Raw genomic sequence first — 23,310 nt, 5'->3', positions numbered from 1 at the left:
TCATCTCATCCCCGTCTCCTCTCATAAAACCAGATACTAAGATTGTTTTATCATTTTCTCTGCCCGATGCCGGCCTCCCTCCGCACCGTCTCACAGGCACACAAGTGGAACAACCTTGTTCCAAATGTAATGGCTCCCCGGGCAGCCAGCGCACCACGTCCTTGTGTGGCGATCGTCTCCGAGAGCCGCCAGTCATGGATTTCAGAGACACATACACACACACGGCCGTAAGGTTTAAGAGCTCCACTTTTATTATACAAGCTACAATCGGCACAATTTAAATGCAATATACAGAACAAGCGTGCTTCTTTCTTGCAGCACCGCTCTACGTCTACATCAAATCCAGACTTTTTACAGTATAAAACACACGTTTGCATACAGATGCAGGATTGCATGCAAGTATGCACACACACACATTTTTAAAACCAGACCGCAGAGTTATTCTTGAAACTGTAACTCGAGATTTGATCACACACACACACACACACACACACACACACACACACACACACACACACACACACACACACACACACACACACACACTTGGAAACCCCAGTTTGACTACTTCTTGCAAACCCTGTCCTATATACCAGCTACACATCGTTTTGGAGATCTGCTGAGCGCCTCCTGTGCACATTTGACCTCGATATGAAAAGATAATCCAGCAGTGGTTTCTCGCAACGGCACACACGCTAATTAATAATTATTTATAATAAGACTGCTTCTCCTTTTCTCTCCCTCTACCTTGATATGTTTTTGGTTAATATGTCAATGCCATTCCTCCACACATGTGCCGAATAGTATTTACTTATTAACATCACATTGCACACACAATAAAACACTAATATACACTTCCTATCAGATACATCAAGAAACATGGTAACAGAATAAAAAGGATAAGACATCTTAAAAACAGTGTTGAGATGAAGCTGATTAAACAGTCTGCAGTTTTATGATGCTGGGTTTTTTTTTACGAACAATCTCTTTGGATACATTCAAGAAAAAAATCAATAAACAATTTATTGTAAATGAACTTTACATGAGCATGATGACATTCATGAACGACTATGACAAGGAATAAGTAACGGTTTTCTATTTAAGGCCACTGAAGTGCTGCGTTTGAGTGTACAGGAAGGAAGGAGAGAGTATGTAGAGCAGCAGAGCTGACAGTAACTGAGGTAGCAAAGGAGGAAGAGAAAACCAAGCTGAGGACACGTGGAAATGACAGAGGAACAGTGTAATGCCATAACAACTTAATGTGAGAGGATTTCAACCTCTCTGCATGATTGTCTATTCAAACAATCAGCACATGGATGATTAAAACGTTTTTTTAATTTGACATAATCCCGCGGATCATCGTAGACCGTATAGAAGAAGTGGAGGTAGTCACCGTGACGTGGACTCCGATTTTGAAGCCTTAAGATCGACATTTTGGCCCTCGCCATCTTGGAATGTTTGCAACCAGTGAATGGAAGTTACCATATTTGGGCTGCGGAGGAGCGACGGGTGGATCTGTCGAACTGAAGTGGCAGATGGGCACCCCGAGCAGCTGGATCTGGATCCATCTGGATTCTGGTGTAAAGCTTCTAACAAAGTTAGCTTCCATAATTCAAGGTTCAAGTTACCTAAGTAGCTAATTGCATTGGAGCAACCTGTCAATCACAAAGTAGCCCCGCCCCAAAAGCATACCCTGTTTGGTCTTCTGTTGGACTCTAAATGGACCTGTCAATCAGCAGGTAAGCCCCGCCCCCTTAAGCATCCCCTGCTTTCTGGTCTGGTGGACTCTAAATGGACCATAATGTACTAAATGAACATCATGCTGGATTGACTAGAGATTGAGACCATATACTTTTATACAACCAGAGAGGAGTCGCCCCCTGGTGGCCAGCAGAGAGAAGTAGGACCATTTTCTCATAGACTTCTATACAACCAGAGAGGAGTCGCCCCCTGGTGGCCAGCAGAGAGAAGTAGGACCATTTTCTCATAGACTTCTATACAACCAGAGAGGAGTCGCCCCCTGGTGGCCAGCAGAGAGAAGTAGGACCATTTTCTCATAGACTTCTATACAACCAGAGAGGAGTCGCCCCCTGGTGGCCAGCAGAGAGAAGTAGGACAATTTTCTCATAGATCTCTATACAACCAGAGAGGAGTCGCCCCCTGGTGGCCAGCAGAGAGAAGTAGGACCATTTTCTCATAGACTTCTATACAACCAGAGAGGAGTCGCCCCCTGGTGGCCAGCAGAGAGAAGTAGGACCATTTTCTCATAGACTTCTATACAACCAGAGAGGAGTCGCCCCCTGGTGGCCAGCAGAGAGAAGTAGGACCATTTTCTCATAGACTTCTATACAACCAGAGAGGAGTCGCCCCCTGGTGGCCAGCAGAGAGAATGCAAGTTTAAGGCACTTAAGGCTATATTTGCCGTGAGTGCAGTTCTTTGGTTGGAATAACAGCGTGCACACTAACCTTAAATGAACCAAACAAGTAAAAGCATTGTTCATATGAAGTGAACCAAACAGGTTTGGTGTGAAAGCTACAAACTTGTTTTGTCGTCACCATGCCACCCCTGCACACGGCACCACCCTCGCCCTCAACCCTCCGGACTCTTCTCAAGAAGAACACAACACAAGTGCACAAAAGCAAAAGTTCACTTCTGGCCTCCAGCTGTTGTTACAGGTGGAAATAGTTTTTGAATAAAAAAATAAAAAAACACAGTCCGTTCCCTCCTGCGGTCCAGACAATGTACAGACGACAATCCCAGCAGAGGTTATTGTGAGACAGCTGATAAGGGCAACATCACTCTGGAGGCAGAAAGAAGAGGAAGAGAGTTGCAGGACTGTTTCCAGGTCAGCAGTTAGAGCGATGAACGAGGTTCCAGCCCTCCTTTTAAACCTGCATGAAGTCTGGAGACTCCAGGATGGTGTCTGGAAGAGAGAGCAGTTCTGGTCACTGACAGCACAGAACATGATCCTGCACACATTTCATGTCTGTTTGCTGACACTAAATATTAACAGCTTCAAAATTGCACTTCCTGCCCAAAATGATGGAATATCTTATTTTCCAAATATAGTCCCCCCTAGAATAGTCGAAGCACGCAGAGAGACTGATGGGTTTCTCAGAATAAGATGTTTTGCTGGAAACAAATTGAAAAGCAGAACAAAGAGGCTCGGAGTGTGAGTTGCGACATGTTGAAGAGGGAACTGCTGCTAGTAAAATTCCGCTCGGCTTCAGGTCAGCGGGCGAACAAAGACGAACGAGGAAGCCGGAGTGTGGCTTTCATCCATAACACGAAACCTCAGACATGAAACCAGGATGTGTTCTCTGCATAACTGTTTGTAGACCGCTGAAGGAAATGAGCTCGGACAGGGAAAGCCACTGTAACAAATGTCGAAATATATATCAGGGGATTTTTTGGCTCAGCTTTTTGATGGTTTCATCAATATTTGTGGCACTCTGGAGAGGAGGAACAGAGCCGTCATCTGAGAGGCAGCCAGGCATATTCCATCTGTCACTTAGCGTAAGCAGAGGTTTTCCCACTCCTGACATTACTCATTACCAGGATTCTATTTGTAGAACTCACTCGTGTGTGTGTGTGTGTCCCAGTTTTACCTAATATGTACACTTGTCAGGTTTCCCACAGTATAGATGAAGTGTGTCTGAGACTCGTCGTAGCCGTTCAAGGTCACGGGAACAACGTTGTATTCTCGGTACGTCCAGTTCAGTCCTGACGGCGCTGCCAGGAAACGGGCAATCTACCTCAGTATGCCTGGAATGTCTGCACAGGTGCCCCGGGACTCGGTAGAAAAACACTCAGGATTGAACCCCAGCACCGTAACTAATGTGTCGGTATTATTTCACGTTGAGCCGGAGAGAACGGCTGAAGGGGCCATTAGTGTTAAACGAGAGTGCTGATGGGTGGAGAACGACTTGCGAGGGAGGCGAGAGGAGAATTCAGCGGGTGACAGCACAAGGGAGTCGGTTTCAGGCGTGCGGGGGAGGGAATCAAACCTGTCACTTCAGCCCTCGGCACAGCTGGTTTTTTGTGTTTTTCAGTGTGAGCGTGCACTTTTTGCACAAGAGTGTGCGCATCTTTTCCGCCAACACTTTTACCGCACGCAGGATGTTTCAGCAGCCGCACGCAAAGCCTTGGTTGCTCTGTGATTGCATCAGAGTATTTTACCATACTGTTCTGTACATTTTGAAATGGGTATTTCCAGAGATCTGTCCTTGTGAAACACGGTTTCAACTACTCAAGTACTTTGTACGTTGTTTTGAGTCTCAAATGAGAATGTAAAGCTAATGCTCACACCTCCTAATCAGAGAAGTGAGATAAGTCATGCTCTGCTTTCTGTGTGAGGTTTGAAGCAGCTGAACCAAATAGAGAACGGGGTTAGATGGTCACTGCACTGAGTGATTTAGTGGCCACGTTGTGTGTTCATTTATCTGTCTGGGTGTGAATATTGTGTAACTATTGGTATGAGTTGCTGCTGTATTGGCAGGCTGTATAGTTCAGTGTGTGTTTACCTTCTATTGGGAAGAATACGTCCCCGTGAATAGGAGAAAAGGGGGTTCCTGGCTCAGACAACAGGTGGCGTCCGGTGTCCGAGGTTTGCCGGGTCATGATCTGAGACACGGTGCGGGTCTTAGTCGGCGGTGATCCCCCAAGAAACACAGGGTTCTCGTGGCCTTGAGCCTCGCTGCAAACACACAAGAAAGGGAAGCATGAGTTAAAAAGATCGCCGATATGAGCCAACAAACTGTCCCAACACTCACTTGTTGCTCAAGATGTGTGGCTTTCATATTCATGCACTTACAACACTTCACTGAGTTGGTTTTAGATGAGTTGTGTACATACAAATGAATACATTAAATCTCCCTGTTGTGCTGTGAAGTAATAGCGGTAAAAAAGTGGGACATAACATCAGTATTTCATCCTTAAAAACAAAAGTAATCGGGGATTTCTGAAGAGTTGTGACATGTTTTTTGTGGCCTAATTAGGTCGTTTGGCTGAATCGACCTCTTGTGCTGGAAAATGCTGTGGCCGCCGCACAGTGGAGTATCCACGTACACGGTGTTATTATTGCTAAGAGCAGCTGTGTTTTGGAGCCGGGCCCATGAAAGCAGCTGCCTTGACAGACTGTGGGAAAACGTACCTGTCCATCCTCACCAGCTCTTGTGCACCTGGGAGAGAGGAAACGGGAAATGGGCCATTGTGAGTGAATTGAAACGGAGCGGAACACTACAGATCCAGTGTGAATGGGCTTCCTACAGTGTGAAATACAGTTAATCCTCCTCGTGGACAGGAAATACGTATCAGACAAAAACACAGCGGAGAACATTTATATTTGACCCACAGCTAGACGTGTGTGTGTGTTACTTACGTCTGCTCGAATGGCCGTTCTGCCTCTGTTTGTACACGAGAACCAGAATAAGAGGCAGAGAAAGCAGAGCCAGGATGCAGGCTGATATGGCCAAAGCCACTGGCACGGAGCCTGGAGGAAGCAGAAGAGAGACTGGAAGGTTAATACCATGGAATGACTGGCCGTCATACGTGGGCTGTGAGGGCTTGAATGAGGTGACACACCTCCAGTTGGTGCAGGATCCCAGATGGTGCAATCCTGAGACCCGTTTCTCCCTGGAAAGAAAAAACAAAGACATGCTTTCAGCAAATGATTTGAATCATTAGGGCCTTAAGGTCATAATAAGCAGTAATCCAGAGTAATTTCCCTGCTGCTGTGTCTGGGAGGCGGGGCTAAAGGAATAGTAGGCATGCTCTACAGGCTGAACACACACTGCCAGCCCTGCGTGTGGCGTCCTTACGTGGTGTGACCTGGAGGATGACGTGGCTGTGCGGCCTCTGCACGAGGGCGCCGTGTTTGTGCTCCAGCTGGAAGTCCAGGACCATGCAGCAGTAGCGGCCCTGGTCGGCGTGGGTCACGTTCTGCAGAACCACCCAGAAGCTGTGCTCCGCAGATCCGAAGTCCAAGCCGGCCGGCAAAGTGTGGTTGACGTGGGAACGGCCGACGACGGTGTGGCGCGGGCCCGCGTGGCCCGTGCAGCGCTGGTCGCTGTGCGGCGTGAAGAGCCAGCTGCGCTTCAAGACGTCGGCGGGGTGCAAGGCGGCACCACGCTGGCTGCACAGCAGTTTGACGGTGGCGCCCTCGGGACAGGTGTAGAAGAGGTGGGGGGCCGAGACCCCCAGGGTGGAGTGGGCGTGGGACACGTCGCCTTTACCTGGAGAGACAGGATGCAAGAACGTAGGTAAGTCACATGTTTACGGAGCTGGCAGACAGTTTTTCAGAAACTGCAATTAACAAAAGCCAAAATCAATATTTCAATCACAATAAAGATACATTTATGCTAATGCAAGTACATCATAATGTTCCTTTATTTAATTTGTTTGGACACAGAAGATTAAAGTTTTCCTTAAAAGTATCATAAGATAATCAAATGTTGCTGTAAAACACGTTTCTGTTGTATATATATATATATATATAAATAAATAGTTGGTAGCTGCACTTCCTGCCTGGTAACGCCTCTCATAACACAGAATGACCACAAGTCATAGCAACTACCAATCTCCACATGGGTGATGCCCGAGTCGGGCCCTTTCCCATGGTCTGTTCCTGCACACTATATGCGTCCTGGGTTGTTTTTTGCATTTTGGGTCAGCACGGTTTTGTTTCCTGTTCTGTTATATTCCTGCTGTGGTTAAAGATAGCACATAGTCTGCAGGCTGAAAGCTGAATACACCAACCTCCTGTGGGAGTTAAATTGCCTGTTTTCTCAAGACATGTCAGCCAATACATACAGGAGCTCATGTCATGTGACATCAAACTGGAGGAATTGTAGAAATGTGATTATTGCTGCGTGGTATCATTAGAAAGCATTTCATTCTCAAGAAACCTGAGAAAGATTCCCCACATACAGGTTTACATACAGGTTTACATACAGGTTTACATACAGGTTTACATACAGGTTTACATACAGGTTTACACTCACATCCAGGAATCTCTACATGTCACATAAGTCTCTGACCATCAACCACATCCTGCTCTGACTTCTTACCTCAGTAGAACACTCTTTAATGTCTTCACTGAATGAATAGTTCACTCCAATAACACAACAAACCATCCTAATATACACCGAGCAGCAACATCATGTCATGGCTCCCGTTTATCCAGCATGGAAGACTTCAACCGATCTGCTCTGTAACAGATTGTGGTTTAGCATCCAGGAATGCTCAGCGCTGCGGAGAAGAGCAGAAGTATGTGTGGGGGTGGACTGCAGCCAGAGATCCAGATTCTGAGCATGGTTGCAGTAAAAATGTCAATGTTTGGAGGGTCAATGATGAGTTCCAGAATTTGAGGAGTGGACTTCCTTCCTGTCTGACTGCTGCCTGCTTAAAGTGGAGTTGAAGGCCTACAGCTGCTGCTGCTGCACCCTTGACTCACACCCCCATCACTAATGATGTCACTGCAGGTGTGTCACACACACACACACACACACACACACACACACACACACTGTAACATCACAGATCTGCAGCAGCTCTGTGTGATTCACCACAGCGTTGAAAGGGCGGCGACATGCAACATAAACACGTCCGATTGTTTTGGTCTGAATGTCAATGCAGGTTAAATTGAATTGGTTTGCACTCTGCCGGGTAGGAAATACAGCTGCCATGCCATCAGCTGTGTGTGTGTGTGTGTGTGTGTGTGTGTGTGTGTGTGTGTGTGTGTGTGTGTGTGTGTGTGTGTGTGTGTGTGTGTGTGTGTGTGTGTGTGTGTGTGTGTGTGAGAGAGTGTGTGTGTGTGTGTGTGTGTGGGTGCATCCTGTGTACTGCGGTAGGTAGCGGCCATGTTCCTGTGTGTGTGAGTGAACTCTGCTGCAGCCATTGTGTGGCAGGAAAAGCAATAGGAAGATGAGGGAGGGTGATTAAAGTGAAACTGTTGCCCCCCACGGCTGTTCCGGCCTGCATGGTGGGACAATAGGAGGGGAAGCCCTTCTCCTCTCCCGTTTCACACCCTCCTCCCTCCCTCTCTACTCTTTATGACAACTCTGGTTTCACTAGCCCCATTCACACTCGTGGAGACGGATGTCAGCAGGTTTTTTGGTTTTAAAATGTGTTTAATAAGTCTTACATTCTGCCCCATTAACCTTTCCTGACAACACTAGACCTCCCTTAAATCATTTGAAATGAATATGTGTATTTTTAGCACAATCTGGTCTCCAGTTGGGTGAGGTTACTGCAGTGTCAGCACTATCTCGACGCTATCTTGATGTGGCTGCAAGCAGGTAAAGCCTGACAGCGAGCCTTGCCCCGCCTGCTGCTCTCACATCCATTATGCATCGGAGTTTCCTCCTGTGGTCTCCGTTCTCAGGATCCCCATCGCCCCTCGGGGCCCCAGAAACAAGCCCGCCTTTGTTTTAAAGGCTGAATGCCACCTGTTAAGGGCATGTTGCCTCTGACAGCTTTCATGCATTCAGACACGCAGCAACGCCTGTGTGACTTAATTAAACATGATCCTCGCATCTGCTTACGTCAGCCCCAAGGTTAACCGTTAGGAACTACTTTTCTTCTTTAACACGACGCTGAACGTGCCCTACTGGTAACGTAGATCTACCTGTTTGTACAAGAGCACACACACACACACACACACCTCAAACTCCACCCTCTTTCACACCTACTGTGATGCTAATTGTTATCCAGCCCATTACAGGGTGTTAATGAAACCAGCAGGAGAATCCCAGGTTAGCCCCTCCACACACACACACACACACACACACACACACACACACACACACACACACACACACACACACACAGAGAGAGAGAGTGAGTTTCAGCTGAAGCTTCTGTCATAACAACCAGATGTAATAAGCATGTTTTCAGCAACAGGAAGTGTTATAAAGTGCCGTGTCAGGTTCCACCGAGGCCTAAGGGGAAGCTGTTCGGGGTCAGTGACGCAGGTCACCGTGCTCACTCAGACATCCACGACATTCGATGACAATCATGTCTTTTTTTTTTTTAACTTTGGTAGTCAAATTTGTGTGAATTTCTACATGGAAGTGCTATTTAAATGTTGGGCAAACAGCCTGGGCCTTCCTCTTCCTCTTCCACGTACTTCATGCGTTCAGCCACGTAACTAAATGGTTGCACAATGATTACAACATTGTGGAGCAACGATGCAGCTGAAATAATAAAAGGGCTTTTTGTAACTCTGAACGTGCTTTCTTCATTTATTAGTCACCTATAGGTGCCTGTTTCCTCTCTCTGGTTCCGTTTCATGCTTTCCATACTGAGATTATATTGCTCCGCTGTTGTTGTAGTTGAGATCTTCCCCCGACCAACATGTTGCTGTGACTGAAGAGTCAAGGCTCCACCGGCCGTGTCCTTGGGCCGTTCAGTAGATGCATCCTCACCACAAATGTGAAGGTCACCGGCGTTTGGGGATTTTCTTTCTCCACCCGTCACTCTCGCTGCACATCAAACACCCGACTCTTACGCTCTCAGCAGAAAATGTTTCTCAGAGATGAAAAATCACAGAATAACAAGGGGAGCTCCCCTTCCTCCGTTATCGTATGACTCATCATCCCCCACACACACACACACACACACACCCCACATCATTCAGGACGGGGATCAATGCACAGCAGCAGCAGGAGAAAGTAGTCCAGAGTGAGAGCAGTCACATCCTGATCCAGATTTGACTGTGCCATTGTCCTCGTCTGGACGCTTATCTGGACTGGAGGGGAAAGGAGTGAGGCACTGATTGGCGCTCTGTTTATCTCATGTTTGGTGGAGGAGAAACCCATTACTGGCACAAACAGCTGTTTTCATCATGGAGGTCAGAAGGAAGGAAACCTCCAAACAAAGAAGACATCCCGGGCCGGCGGGAGGAGAACCCTGCAGCCCTGGAGCCCAGAACGTTGGGCTCCAGGGCTGCTTCTATTGGAGCTCTTCTGGGACACATGAGAATGATTCCAGCCTGTCGGTGTTTTTGGGAGGGTCAGTTCAGTAAACATCCCCGGTGGTTTGACGGACTTATCCCGTGAGCTTATCCAAACAGACCAAATCCTAAAGGAAAGCTGATAACCTCGTTTGAAGTGAAGCAGCGTGCGCGCGCCTGAGGCAACAGCTGCTTCTCCGTCACGTGCACAGTCCTTAAAAACAACATCCTTACATTTGATAACATTTAAAAATGGTCGAGCAGTAGTCAGGAGGTAAACAACAGGAGCGCGCGCAGCTTTGGGGAAAGTTTTACGCGCGTGTTTTTTGGCCGTTTTTGGTCGCGAGTCTAAAACCGTGTCCACTTTGCGGCTGTCATCATAAAACTACGTCCCATTGGGTGCGGCTTTCAAACCGGCTTCACGCCAGATGTTCCGCCTCAAAACAACAGCAGCAGAAACAAACCGAACACTGAAATGATCCCAAATGTTTACGGTTATGAAATAACGCACGTGTGCGCAAAAATGATAAACAAGAAGAAGGAATATTGATACTTTAGTTGACTTTAATGTTCAGGATGAACTTTTCTGGTTCCCCCTGTGTCATGAACGTTCCCCATCACTGACTTGACTCAGTTTGTCTCGGATAGAAGTCAACAAGTCGCCGCACGCCGGGCGGATCCGGCTCGACGACTCCGGACAGCTTTTCTTTTTGCTCAACTCACCTTCAGCGATGTAAAGGCAAACGGAGCAGAACCAGAGCAGGGTCCTCTTCCCCCACAGCGCCGTCCGGGTCCGGCAGGTTAATCCTCTCCTCTCCATGCTCCTCCGGAGGCTGAGCAACAAAAACACCAACAACACCAACAACTGATCGACTCCTCTCAACAACTACCTCTCCTTTAAAAACCAATACGCGTGTGTGTCGGGTTAACGGAGTCCAGTGAAGCTGCTTGACTAGGAATCAGGAATCACACAGCTGGTTGACTTGAGCGTCAGTACGTTACTCTGTGCAGCGGAAAGCAACGTGATACACGGAGACGACAGGCTCCTCCCCCCGCTGTCAGCCCCCCCTCTCTGCCCCACCCCCGGGAGTAAAGCAGTATCAATCAACTCCAACACACACACACACACACACACTTTTATGAAATATAATATGTTAGAAACACACCAAAAAGGGGATTAAAGGGCTCCTCCAGCACTTTACTGTTCTGCTTCCATATAGAAGCAGAGAGAGATTTTTAGCATTACATTTACGTTGGATCCTACATTTCCCACAATGCATCTCGACAATGTCTTTTGTTTACGCTTCGATTTGAACTGGGAAGCTGGAAATATCAACTTGGAAGTCGAAACCCGGGCAGCAAAAATAACTCCAGTTCTGGGAAGTGAAGCCAAGGTTGAAGTGACTTTCACTGACATTCTCTCTGCTGGCCACCAGGGGGCGACTCCTCTCTGGTTGTATAGAAGTCTATGAGAAAATGGTCCTACTTCTCTCTGCTGGCCACCAGGGGGCGACTCCTCTCTGGTTGTATAGAAGTCTATGAGAAAATGGTCCTACTTCTCTCTGCTGGCCACCAGGTGGCGACTCCTCTCTGGTTGTATAGAAGTCTATGAGAAAATGGTCCTACTTTTCTCTGCTGGCCACCAGGGGGCGACTCCTCTGGTTGTATAGAAGTCTATGAGAAAATGGTCCTACTTCTCTCATGATGTATTATCTCAGTAAACATTGTTAACATGAGTTTATGGTCTCAATCTCTAGTTTCAAGTCTTCTTCAATCCAGCATGATGTTCATTTAGTACATTATGGTCCATTTAGAGTCCACCAGACCAGAAAGCAGGGGATGCTTTAGGGGGCGGGGCTTACCTGCTGATTGACAGGTCGCTACCACGCTACCAATGCTAGTTAGCTACTAAGTTGACTTAGCTGTAAAGTTGACCTCAAATTATGGAAGATAACTTTAAGCATTAATTTATGCTCAAATATGGTCACTTCCTTCACTGGTTGCAAAAATTCCAAAAAAACAAAATCAACCTCAAAATGAAAGATGGCTGCTCTGGGCATCGATGTTTAAAAAGCGTGTTTATTTATGAGCACGTCTGTAAATCCGTCTTACATAACGTGCTGTCGAACTTCTCTCAGCCGTGTTGTTTTTATGTCTAAAATACCAAATTTCACAGGCAGAGTAGAACTCCTAGTAGTACTAGTACTAAACTGTTTACTAGTACTAAACTGTTTACTAGTACTAAACTAGTAAACAGATCCTCGTGAGAAATCAGTGGATTTTACCGTTTGGCTTGGATGGTATCATATTTGATATAAATACAGTTTCTGTGATGGTTGGGTAACCTGTATGTGTGGTTTAGTCTCTCTCACTCACACACACTCACACACACACACACACACACACACACTCACACACAACAACAACAACACGCATGCAGCTCATGCAGAAATCACAGTATTGTGAAACTCCAACGGCCTCTTTAACCGCCACAGCCCGAGGGTGCCCGTCAGTTGGTCCATCTTTGTAGTGGCACTGGGAGGAGGACTGGGAGGGAAGCAGGAGGTCAGACTGGTGGAGCAGGAACTGGCTCAACCTTTATCCCACACAGTGATACTTTTGCTAATGTATCTGAATCTTTCAGTGTTTGATGAAGCTGTTGTTGCCGTCCTTCTTCCACTTCACTTAAATCCAGGTTTAGCTTTTTTCTTCGGACTGAGAAGATGACATTTTAGATTCTCTCCCTCCTGTCCCGCCATATTGGTCCTCCTTCCCGAGTTAACGAACCCTGAAGTCACGTGTGAAGACGGGAATACCTGGTTTCCTCTAGTGAACGCTGTATAAAGGTGGAGGAGTGGCTGCAGAGCGAACGGCTGGCCTTTACTCAAATGACTGATGATTGACAATACTATTGTGTTGTGATCGTTGCAAAATAACAAACTGGTAATTACCATCTTGCTGTTGTGGGTTTTGTAGGTTTGGCCTTTTGATCTCATGTGAAGATCTACCGATGTTCTAATGATTAAATGAATGGACTACAAGATCACATTTAGACTCTGTATGCTGTAAAGAGATGAAGAAAATGTGTTCCCTTTAGATAAGATAATAAATGAATGTTTATAACAGCACAAATCTGATCAGAGAAGCAGGAAGTCAGAAGATTGAGCAGCCTCATGCAGTGTATCTCACAGGAAGGAGACCAGATGATGTGTATCTTAGTCCAGACCTCTACAAGGTCTCCATCTCATCAAGGTCTCAGCAAGACTCCCAGAGTGTGAAGGTTTCCGAGGCCTCTCCAAACACGAAAACCAAGACCCTGAACAAACCCTTCATGTCTGACAACAACAATAAGTCAAAGTTGTGCCCTCCGTTTGGTCTTGCAGACCTCGACCACCATCAACGTCCACATCGTGGACGAGAACGACAACGCGCCCGAGTTCCCCGAGGAGGAGTACGTCACGGTGTTGAGCGAGGGCCCGGACACGGTCGGTGCCACCATCGCCACGGTAACAGCCATCGACCCTGATGAGGGGCTGAACGGCACCCTGCGATACGCCGTCGCCCACGGCAACCTGATCCAGACCTTTCACATCAACAGCATCACGGTAGGACGTGATGACTGTTAGACATTAGTATTATTCACATTATTATTATTATGAATTAATCTGGTGTGTGTGTGTGTGTGTGTTTAGGGGAGGATCACAGCCGTAAAGGAGCTGGACTACGAGGTCAGCAACGGACATTACGCGCTGGTTGTCACGGCGACGGACCAGTGTCCGAATCCAGCTCTTCGCTTGACGTCCAGCACAACAGTCAGTTTGTAAAAGAGACGCGAGCTTTAATGCCGTTCGTTAAAACTCAACATTTTACAGCTGAATTAATCAATCAGTCAGTTTTAAACTAGAAGTTGACCTTTCAGTTTTAAATGAAGCAAAAGATACTGATTTCAGATTTTCGGTTTTTGTCCTTTTTTCTATAATTATATAATAAACAAAAGTAAATAATTTTGCCCTTTGGACAAGATAAGTGATTCAAAGACATCAACTTTGGAAACGTTTAATGATCATTCTTTTCTTTTTCTGACTATTTAATAAACTAAGTTAACCCTCATACATTTAATTTAATCTGAACACAAACAGTTTGCAGGAGAAATCAGAATCATTTGGATTTAAAAACATATTACAGTATTTGTGGAAATAGATTTGCTTCCGGATGTCAAGAATGTTTGAGCATGAAATGTATTGGGATGTGGAGGAGTCACGTGTTCCAGCTGTTATTCAGTGTAAACCAGATGTTAAAGCTCCCCCTCCCTCCCTCAGGTGCTGGTCAACGTCCTCGACGTGAACGACGTGACCCCTGTGTTCCCCCGACCCTACGAGGGACCCTTCGAGGTGACCGAGGGCCAGCCGGGACCCCGGGTCTGGACTCTCAGAGCCAGCGATGAAGACTCTGGTCTCAACGGCAAAGTGGAGTACAGCATCACGGGAGGAGATCCCCACAGTGAGTACCGGATCGTTCCGTCCAGAGAGAGAGAGAGAGACTGTTAAATCCTCACTGTGTGTCTCTCTCTCCCAGATGAGTTCATGGTTTCTCCAGTAGAGGGCGAGCTTCGGGTGAGGAAGGACGTGGAGCTGGACCGCGAGATCACGGCCTTCTACAACATCACGGTCACAGCGCGGGACCTGGGCAGCCCGTCACGCAACAGCTCGGTGGGCCTTTCACACACACACACACACACAAACACACACACATACACACACACAAACACACATACACACACACACACACACGTACACACACACACACAAACACACATACACACACACACACACGCTCACACACGCTCACACACGCACACACACACACACACACACACACACAAACACACATATACACACACACACACATACACACACACACGCTCACACACACACACGCACACTATGGCGTCAGAATCGTTTCATATTACTTGCGCAACTATCAACTGAGCGCGTCACACCCGCGTGCTTTGACGCCTGTGCAGCACACAGCGCCTGACGTGTAATGTAGTTTCCTCATTGACTTATAATGGTCACGCGTTCACGCGCACGTTCACGCGTGATGGCTGCTGCACGCCTGTGATCACATTACGCGGAGTAACTACGCGTAACATTCATGCGTTTTTTAGCGAACGCACGCATTAACGCTCGCATGAAGATAATTGAACATTTTTGTCAGGCGCTCACATGTACGCGGAAACGACGTGCGCAGACTCTGTCACGCGTAAGAAGAAGCTGCGTACATATGAAGCAGCGTGCGCACGTCTGTCTGTCACTGTTTGACAAATGTTGTTACGCGTTCACACGCACGTGCGGTCGCAGATTCTGATGCTGCGCGGCCGGAATTGATCTGCTGTGCGCACCTACTCCGCGTAACTTGAACGCGTAATGTAGTTGCCTCCCCTGGTTGACTGAAATGAACAGGCCAACTACATTACGCGTTCAAGTTACGCGGAGTAGGTGCGCACAGCAGATCAATTCCGGCCGCGCAGCATCAGAATCTGCGACCGCACGTGCGTGTGAACGCGTAACAACATTTGTCAAACAGTGACAGACAGACGTGCGCACGCTGCTTCATATGTACGCAGCTTCTTGTTACGCGTGACATACAACCTGCGCACGACAACGCACGCACGCACGCATAACAAATAACCATGCGTTCACACACACGCTGCTGCGCGTCTTTCTAAGTGTTTTGACATCGATTTACCTTCATACACACACACACACACACACACAAACACACACACGCACACACACACACAAACACACGTACACACACACACACACATACACACACACACACACACACACATACACACACACACACACACACACACACATACACACATATACATATTTTTTTCCCCCCATAATTTGTAGATAATTTAACCGTGAGTGAACAGGCGTGAGTTAGAGGTTGCATCTTTGTCTTCAGGTGGTGGTGGGGGTCCGCGTCCGAGACATCAACGACAACGACCCGGTCCTCCTGAACCTTCCCCACAACACCAGCGTGAGCGAAGGCGCCGCCGTTCACACCTCCGTGGCCAGAGTCCGAGCACGCGACGCCGACAGCGAACGCAACGCGCTGCTCACCTACAACATCACCGCCGGCAACCGGGACGGGGCCTTCTACGTCAACGACACGGTGAGGGGGCGGGAAAGTGCAGGTGTACTCGGGGGGCGGTGACATCACTGTTGGGCGTGGCTACAAGTGGTGTGGGCGTGGCTACAGGTGGCGTTACCGTTGATTTCCAGTGTTGGAAAGCTTTCAACTCCTCAGATTTGTCTGATTCTTCATCTAGTTTTCAGATGTTTCATATTTATTTATTTGTTGATCATGAGAATTATATTTCCTTTTCATAATTTAATAAATACACGATAAAAGTGGGCGGGTCCAAAGTGAGGAGCAGCTAAATCAGTGACTTCTTTTAAATCACTTCTTAAAACACACTTTTATAGACTTGCTTTTATGTGATGTTGCCTTTTTTAACTTTTTAATTTCTTATTTTTAATTTATTTCATGTATTCATTCATATGTTATTGTCTTTCTACTGTCTTTGTGTGTGTGTGTGTGTGTGTGTGTGTGTGTGTGTGTGTGTGTATGTTGGCAGCATACACATATTTGAACTTCCAGCATGAATGGATTAGTCCAGGAATACTACATTGTGTACTATAGTGTGATAAGTACTAATACTGATACTTCCTCCATGGTGAAAGTATTGTAGGTAACACCTGGTTCATGTATCTCCCTCTCTGTCCGTCAGACAGGTGTGGTGCAGGTGAACAGGCCGCTGGACCGAGAGCGAGTGGCCGAGTACCGACTCACCATCACGGTCAAAGACAACCCCGAGAACCCGCGCATCGCTCGCAGGGTAAGCCCCGCCCCCCCGTGCATGTTTCACTAGAAACGACTGAAACGACCACAAATCATAACAGGTGATCCTGTGTACTTCTATAATACCACTCATGTAATACTGGTGTAGGGTTTACTGCTGACTCTGTGAAGTCGTGTTATCGGACACCTTTCCTCCTGAACGGCTAGTTCCTGTCTTTATGGGCCGACGTGTCTTTGTATCGTTCTTTAATGAGAATCTGTTGAACACTAAATCACTTCAGAACACGAGAGCCGCCCGAACGGCAGTAAAAAACAACGTGAGCTGCTTTGAACGCTGCCTCTGTGGCAGAGGTGAGAAAGTGTTCAAACGGAGTGTGAAAAAACAACCAGCAGTGATGTTAAAGCAGCCTGAAGATGTGCACAACCTGACCTCTCCATAACCCCCACGTGCTTCTGAGCAATGCCTCTTCTCCTCATGTATCTATATCACATACTCCTCCCTCTCCGGGCCCCCAGGACTCGGACCTCCTGGTGATCAGCGTGCTGGACGAGAACGACAACAGGCCGGCGTTCACCAGGAGCAGCTACAGGGCCGAGATCACGGAGAACTCTGCAGCAGGTAGCACTCACGCGGGCCTCTCTCGCTCTCTCTCTCTCTGGAGTCGTCTCTGCAGCCTGTGGCATCGAGCCACAGCGCTGTCTGTAACGCCGTCTCCCCGACTTCCTGTTTACGTGCAGCTCTCTTTTCTCTGTTTTTCACTCTGAACGTTGGAGGTGAAAGGTCGACGCTACGGCGTTGGTCCCGCTGTATCACAGTGTGAGGAGTACTTTTACTGACGGACCACCAGAACGCCCTGTGACCTCTAAACACCTCCTCCTGCTCCATGTCTTCTAATGGAGGCAAAGCAGATAATATGTAGTACCATGTAGTACCATGTAGTACCATGTAGTACCATGTAGTACCATGTAGTAACATCCCACCACCGACTACTGCAATGATCACCTTCTGTGTGTTACAGTACAACTGTACAATCATACACTAACGTCTAAGCAACACTTTATCACTAACATACTAATAATTCCCTCTCTCCCCCCCGCCCCTTCCTGTCCTGTAGGCAGTACCGTCACCGTGTTGAACGGGCCGGTCCTGGCCGAGGACAAAGACATCGGACACAACGCTGTGGTGAAGTACCGCCTGCTGGGAGCCAGAGTGGACCTGTTCACCGTGGACGCCAGCTCTGGTAACGCCATGCCTCCTCGGCGAGTAGACGGGGAAAACACTATAAACCTGTAGTCGCTAAGGCGTCTGCCTCTCCCTTCAGGTGTCATACGTGTGCGTCCGGGGGCCACGCTGGACCGCGAGGCCTTCCAGGAGCCTCGCGTGGAGCTGTTCCTGGTCGGGGAGGACGTCGGCGGTCTGAACAGCAGCGTGCCTCTCAGCGTCACCATCCTGGACCAGAACGACAACCCGCCCGTCTTCAGCCCGTCCAGTTTCAGCGTCCGCCTCCCTGAGAACAGCCCCACTGGTGCGTAGGCCTGTGACCTGGGTCGTGACCCCGCATGGGTGAGGAATGTAACGCCCGTGTGTCTCCCCTGCAGGCGTGGTGGTGACGCAGCTGTCCGCCACCGACGCCGACTCCGGCTCCAACGGCTGGCTGACCTACCGGCTGGAGAGCGGCGCCCAGGACCGCTTCGTGGTCGACCCGCTCTCCGGCGCCGTCCTGGTGGGCAACACCACCCTGGACAGAGAGGAGCGCGGGTCCTACCGCCTGGTCGTCATGGCGACGGACCGTGGCACCCCTCCCATGTCGGGCACGGCCACGCTCACGGTCATCCTGGACGACGTGAACGACTCGAGGCCCCGCTTCGTGGAGCCCGTCACCATGATCAACGTCAACGAGTCCACGCCGCCGGGCGTGGTGGTCGCCACGCTGACCGCCGACGACCCCGACCTGCATCCGCGGCTGGAGTACTACATCATCTCGGTGGAGGCAAAGGATGATGGGAACAAAGCAGTGGACGGCCTGCAGGAGTCCTTCGGCATCGATTTACACACCGGTGACAGACGGACTATCAATGATTTCATTTATCCATCCAGCATCTCTCCATCCAGCTTCATTTTGTTTTGTTAATCTTCAGGTGCCGTATTTATACGCAACCCCATCAACAGAGAGACGGTCGCTACGTTTGAGATCATCGTGTCCGTCCACGACAACGCCAGCGAGGTCATCGACAAGTCAGGAAGTGTTCCCAACGGTACGTCACGTCCTGACGATGAGGCTGTGTCCCAAAGCATTCCCTTCTCCCTCCTCCCTATATAGGGGAGTTCTATGGAGGGAACTATATAGTGGACTCTCAAGTCTCACACACACAGAAATGACCAGGATAATTCATTTTTTAATACATATTCGTTGCAAAAATTTACAAAACGAAAAGCAGCAGGAAGGAGATTCCGTGACCGTCTCATTTCTTAAAAAAACAGCCTTTTTTCAATCACTAGACGATCACTATATCGTCCTCACTGCTGGATTTATTTTCAACGATCCCAATTGGGTCCAGGTGGACATTTATTAATATACGATTCATAGTTTTGCCATTTTTTCCTGCTCTCTCTCCTCTCGTCCCTTCGCGATTTGTCCTTCAACGCAATGCATGATGGTAAAATTTGCTCAGCTAGTGACATTCGGCTGTACACTACTTTTCACGATGCATTGTGGGAAACTTTGGGTGCACTGTTTAGGGAATAGTAATGCTCTCTACACATTCAGACACCCCTACAAAAGGTGAACTCCCTATCTAGTGCACTGTATGGGAGTAGGGAGTGATTTCAGACACAGTCTTAGTAGTTATCTTCACGCCCTCCTCACTCCGTCGTCCTCCACAGCGAGGCTGACCATCAACGTGTTGGACGTGAACGACAACGCCCCTCGCTTCCGGCCCTTCGGAGTCTCCAACTTCACAGAGAAGATCCTAGAAGGAGCTCAGCCGGGCACCACGCTGCTGTCTGTGTCGGCCGTGGACCCGGACAAAGGTCCCAACGGCCAGGTCATCTACCAGCTGCTGCACCTGCCCCGCGGGGGCTACGTCAGGCTGGAGGACCCCTCCACGGGTAGGACCCCAGAAACTCCGTTTAACCCTCACAATGACCTCATACTCTGTATACACCGTGTCCTCCGTCCACCTTCACTAAACCCCCAAAATAAAGCAGCTTATTTACATTTTTAACACCAAATGTGTTTTCCCTCTTCACACTTATTCAGGAGCCTCCACTAGCTACTTTTTTTTATAATTTTTTACTGTATAGGTGGTAAGAAATATTTGTATAGCGTTTCTATAGCCTGAGAAAGTAGCAGAAATGTGTAAAAAGTCATTTTGAATGCATTTCTATTTTATTAGGTCATTTATTATTATTTCTGTCGGGGTCCCGAAGACAAGCAGCATACATGGAAATATGAATGAAGGCCAAATTTCACTTTGTCGAATGTTTAATGTTGATTTTTCTTTGTTAAACACGGTGGCGGGTCACTTTGACATGTCTGAAGTTTCATATTCACTCATTCCTTGCTGTTGACATGTACATTTAGAATATTACTCTGCCATCAGTATTAGTATACCAGATGAGTCCTCACTAACCACCGCCGTGTGTTTCTACCGTCCCAGGTAAGATCGTCGCCAACCAGACGGTGGATTTCGAGCAGGTGCAGTGGCTGAATTTCACCATCCGGGCCAAGGACCACGGCAGCCCCCCCAGGATCGCTGAGCTGCCCGTCTTCCTGCGCATCGTGGACGTGAACGACAACAACCCCGTCTTCCTCCAGCCCTCCTATCAGGTCCGAGCATTAACACTAACTTGAGATGCATATCAAAAGTCTCGTCGTTGCAGGGAAAGCCACAGGTGTGACTGATAACGATGCTGTGTCGGGACGAATGCAACTGCCAGCAGTTTATCTGCAGACGGAACAAACCACAGCCGAAGCCAGTTGTTTGTGTGGTATTCACACGTTCACACCTCCCTGTGTTTGCAGGAGCCCGTGTTCGAGAACGTGAACCTGGGCACCGTCATCGTCCGCGTCAGCGCCACGGACGCCGACTCGGGCCTCTTCGCCGTGGTCGAGTACAGCCTGGTAGACGGGGAAGGCAAGTTCGCCATCAAACCCTCCACTGTGAGTTAAACCGACACACACCGACGCCCGCCTCGCCTCGCCATCCTGCCTGGAAATGGAAGTTTAAACAAAGTGTGCTAAAGATAAAGACTCTACATATTTGACCTCCGTTTTCTGGAATAAGTGAAATGTCTTGATTGATCCAGTCGGCCTGCACTTCCTTCCTCATCGACCCTCTCCTCTCGTGTCAGGGGGAGATCTACATCCTCTCTCCTCTGGACAGAGAGACAAAGGACCACTACACGCTGACCGCCGTCGCCCGTGACAACCCCGGCGGCAGCTCCAACAACAGACGAGAGAACTCTGTCCAGGTAGGGATGGCTGGCCGTAATCACACCAGGAATTATAATGGAAGCACATATGAATGCCTGGAAATGACACATAGTTAGAACATAAGTACTTAATCAGGATGGGAAATGCAAATAACCAATGATACTTTATTTATGGAAGGTCAGTGCTTCTACGGATATTTGAGTTTTTTGTTTTTTACAGAGTGCATAAACAACAATCCTTTAGGTGAACTCTTAATTTAAGGAATCCTTAAGTGGTTTTGTTATATTGACATTAACATTTAGGGCATTTAGTTGAGGCTTTTATCCAAAGCGACTTACAATAAGTATTTTTATTATTAAAGTAATAAAACGTTGTCCGTGTTCATAGTAGATGAGCTAGATTAACTGTATGTAATATTAACAATGCTTTTTAAATATCCTCAAACCCATCTTTGTTATTTCTGTACCAGATATGATGTAGTTTGTTGTTGTATATATGAATATCCTGCGTTTGAATCTCCGTCGCTGCCTCTCAGGTCCTGGTGACGGTCCTCGACGTCAACGATTACCGGCCGCGCTTCACGCAGCGAGCGTTCAAAACCAGCGTGTTTGAGAACGAGCCCAGCGGGACGTCGGTGATCACGGTGAGGGCCAGCGACCTGGACGAGGGCGAGAACGGAGCGGTGCTCTACAGCATGCTGGGAGCCCATTCAGGTACCGACGTGCCGGATGCTGAACGTTGGCTTCATGGTTGGTATGCGTCTGTGGTCCCTCATCATCCTCCTCCTCTTTAGATGCGTTCTCTCTGGACCCGAACACCGGCCTGGTGCGTTCTCGCCGCCTGCTTCAGTCGTCTGAACGCTTCAACCTGACCGTGGTGGCGACGGACCAGGGCCGCCCCCCTCTGTGGGGCACTGCAGACCTGATCATCACCGTCATAGACGTCAATGACAACAGACCCGTGTTTGTGAGACCGGCCAACGGGACCATCATTCATATTTCAGAGGTATCTGCCTTCCGGAGCAATGGCTCCCATTGGTCAATTTCTATGCTACGGCTGATAGACTGAATGGATATTTTTTTATTCCAACTCATAGACCATAGCTTTAAAAGCTGATCATATATCAGTGTTGTGTTTCCAGCTCGTTTCTGCTGCCCCCATGTGGCCAGAAAATCACTTACGCCAGTATCTTCTTTACAAACTACACCTGGGCTTTTTCCTGCTGCGATGCGTCTGCAGGACTTAAGTCTGTAAACCTATTAAGAAGCACATTCTGATGACCTTTGCCCCCGTGTAGGAGCAGCCCCCGGGCCTGCCGGTCTACGAGGTGCACGCGACGGACTCCGACGAGGGCGTGAACGGAGAGGTCCGCTACGGCTTCCTGCAGACCGGAGCAGGAAACCGAGACTGGGAGAACTTCCACATCGACGCCATGACGGGCGTCATCACGACGACGGTGAAGCTGGACCGAGAGAAGCAGGCGCTCCACAGCGTGAGTCACCGTCTGTGTGCCGCCGCCGTGCGTTTGAGTGCGTGGACGTCTCTCTAACTCACTCTGACTTCCTCAGCTCATCATTGTGGCCCGCGACATGGGCCAGCCGGTGCCGTACGAGACCACGCAGCCCCTGCAGGTGGCGCTGCTGGACGTGGACGACAATGAACCCGTCTTCCTTAAACCACCGGTGAGTGTGAAGCAATCGGAATCCCTCCTGGTTATCTGTGCAAGAGCTTTAACCTGTGTGTGTGTGTCTGTGTGTCCCTCAGCGTGGCAGCTTGCCTTACCAGAAGCTGAGCGTGCCGGAGCACTCCCGTCCCGGTACGGTGGTGGGGAACGTCACCAGAGCGGTGGACGCCGATGAGGGCTCCAACGCCATCGTCTACTACTTCATAGCCGGTGAGACGGGTTTTTATTCTTCTGTTCGTGTTAAAACTATATATAAATATTCAAAGAGTGAAAGTGTTCAAAGGAGGAGGAGGAGGAGGAGGTCCTCCTGTTTCCATTGTGTGCTCACATGAAAGTCCTCTTACTCCCAGGAATAATGAGG

General features: G+C 48.5%; 2 protein-coding genes across 3 annotated transcripts in view; one reads left to right on the top strand and one right to left on the bottom strand.

The window, feature by feature from the left end:
• cdh23 (cadherin-related 23) overlaps nucleotides 1-23,310 on the top strand; it is a 153,491-nt gene that overhangs the window by 124,694 nt on the left and 5,487 nt on the right. For both annotated transcript variants that reach the window (XM_084020696.1, XM_084020695.1), the window contains 20 exons: nucleotides 13,337-13,558; nucleotides 13,646-13,765; nucleotides 14,273-14,453; nucleotides 14,529-14,662; nucleotides 15,930-16,139; nucleotides 16,759-16,866; nucleotides 17,346-17,448; nucleotides 17,945-18,070; nucleotides 18,152-18,355; nucleotides 18,429-18,887; nucleotides 18,969-19,085; nucleotides 19,714-19,938; nucleotides 20,490-20,659; nucleotides 20,855-20,992; nucleotides 21,184-21,303; nucleotides 21,801-21,978; nucleotides 22,059-22,270; nucleotides 22,563-22,757; nucleotides 22,834-22,947; nucleotides 23,030-23,159. In XM_084020696.1, coding sequence (XP_083876822.1) covers nucleotides 13,337-13,558; nucleotides 13,646-13,765; nucleotides 14,273-14,453; nucleotides 14,529-14,662; nucleotides 15,930-16,139; nucleotides 16,759-16,866; nucleotides 17,346-17,448; nucleotides 17,945-18,070; nucleotides 18,152-18,355; nucleotides 18,429-18,887; nucleotides 18,969-19,085; nucleotides 19,714-19,938; nucleotides 20,490-20,659; nucleotides 20,855-20,992; nucleotides 21,184-21,303; nucleotides 21,801-21,978; nucleotides 22,059-22,270; nucleotides 22,563-22,757; nucleotides 22,834-22,947; nucleotides 23,030-23,159 — 3,466 coding nt within the window. The remainder of the gene's footprint in view (nucleotides 1-13,336; nucleotides 13,559-13,645; nucleotides 13,766-14,272; nucleotides 14,454-14,528; nucleotides 14,663-15,929; nucleotides 16,140-16,758; nucleotides 16,867-17,345; nucleotides 17,449-17,944; nucleotides 18,071-18,151; nucleotides 18,356-18,428; nucleotides 18,888-18,968; nucleotides 19,086-19,713; nucleotides 19,939-20,489; nucleotides 20,660-20,854; nucleotides 20,993-21,183; nucleotides 21,304-21,800; nucleotides 21,979-22,058; nucleotides 22,271-22,562; nucleotides 22,758-22,833; nucleotides 22,948-23,029; nucleotides 23,160-23,310) is intronic.
• On the bottom strand, nucleotides 229-10,949 carry vsir (V-set immunoregulatory receptor). The gene is made up of 7 exons (XM_084020705.1): nucleotides 10,677-10,949; nucleotides 5,821-6,234; nucleotides 5,585-5,635; nucleotides 5,382-5,492; nucleotides 5,154-5,181; nucleotides 4,525-4,697; nucleotides 229-2,924 (listed from the first exon to the last, which is right to left on the bottom strand). The coding sequence occupies exons 1-7, from the start codon at nucleotides 10,771-10,773 to the stop codon at nucleotides 2,887-2,889; spliced, it is 912 nt and encodes a 303-aa protein (XP_083876831.1). The 5' UTR covers nucleotides 10,774-10,949; the 3' UTR covers nucleotides 229-2,886.

The sequence above is a fragment of the Eutrigla gurnardus genome, assembly GCF_963514095.1.
Source record: "Eutrigla gurnardus genome assembly, chromosome: 11".
In the NCBI taxonomy this organism is placed as follows: domain Eukaryota; kingdom Metazoa; phylum Chordata; class Actinopteri; order Perciformes; family Triglidae; genus Eutrigla; species Eutrigla gurnardus.
This window is presented reverse-complemented; position numbering and strand designations above follow the sequence as displayed.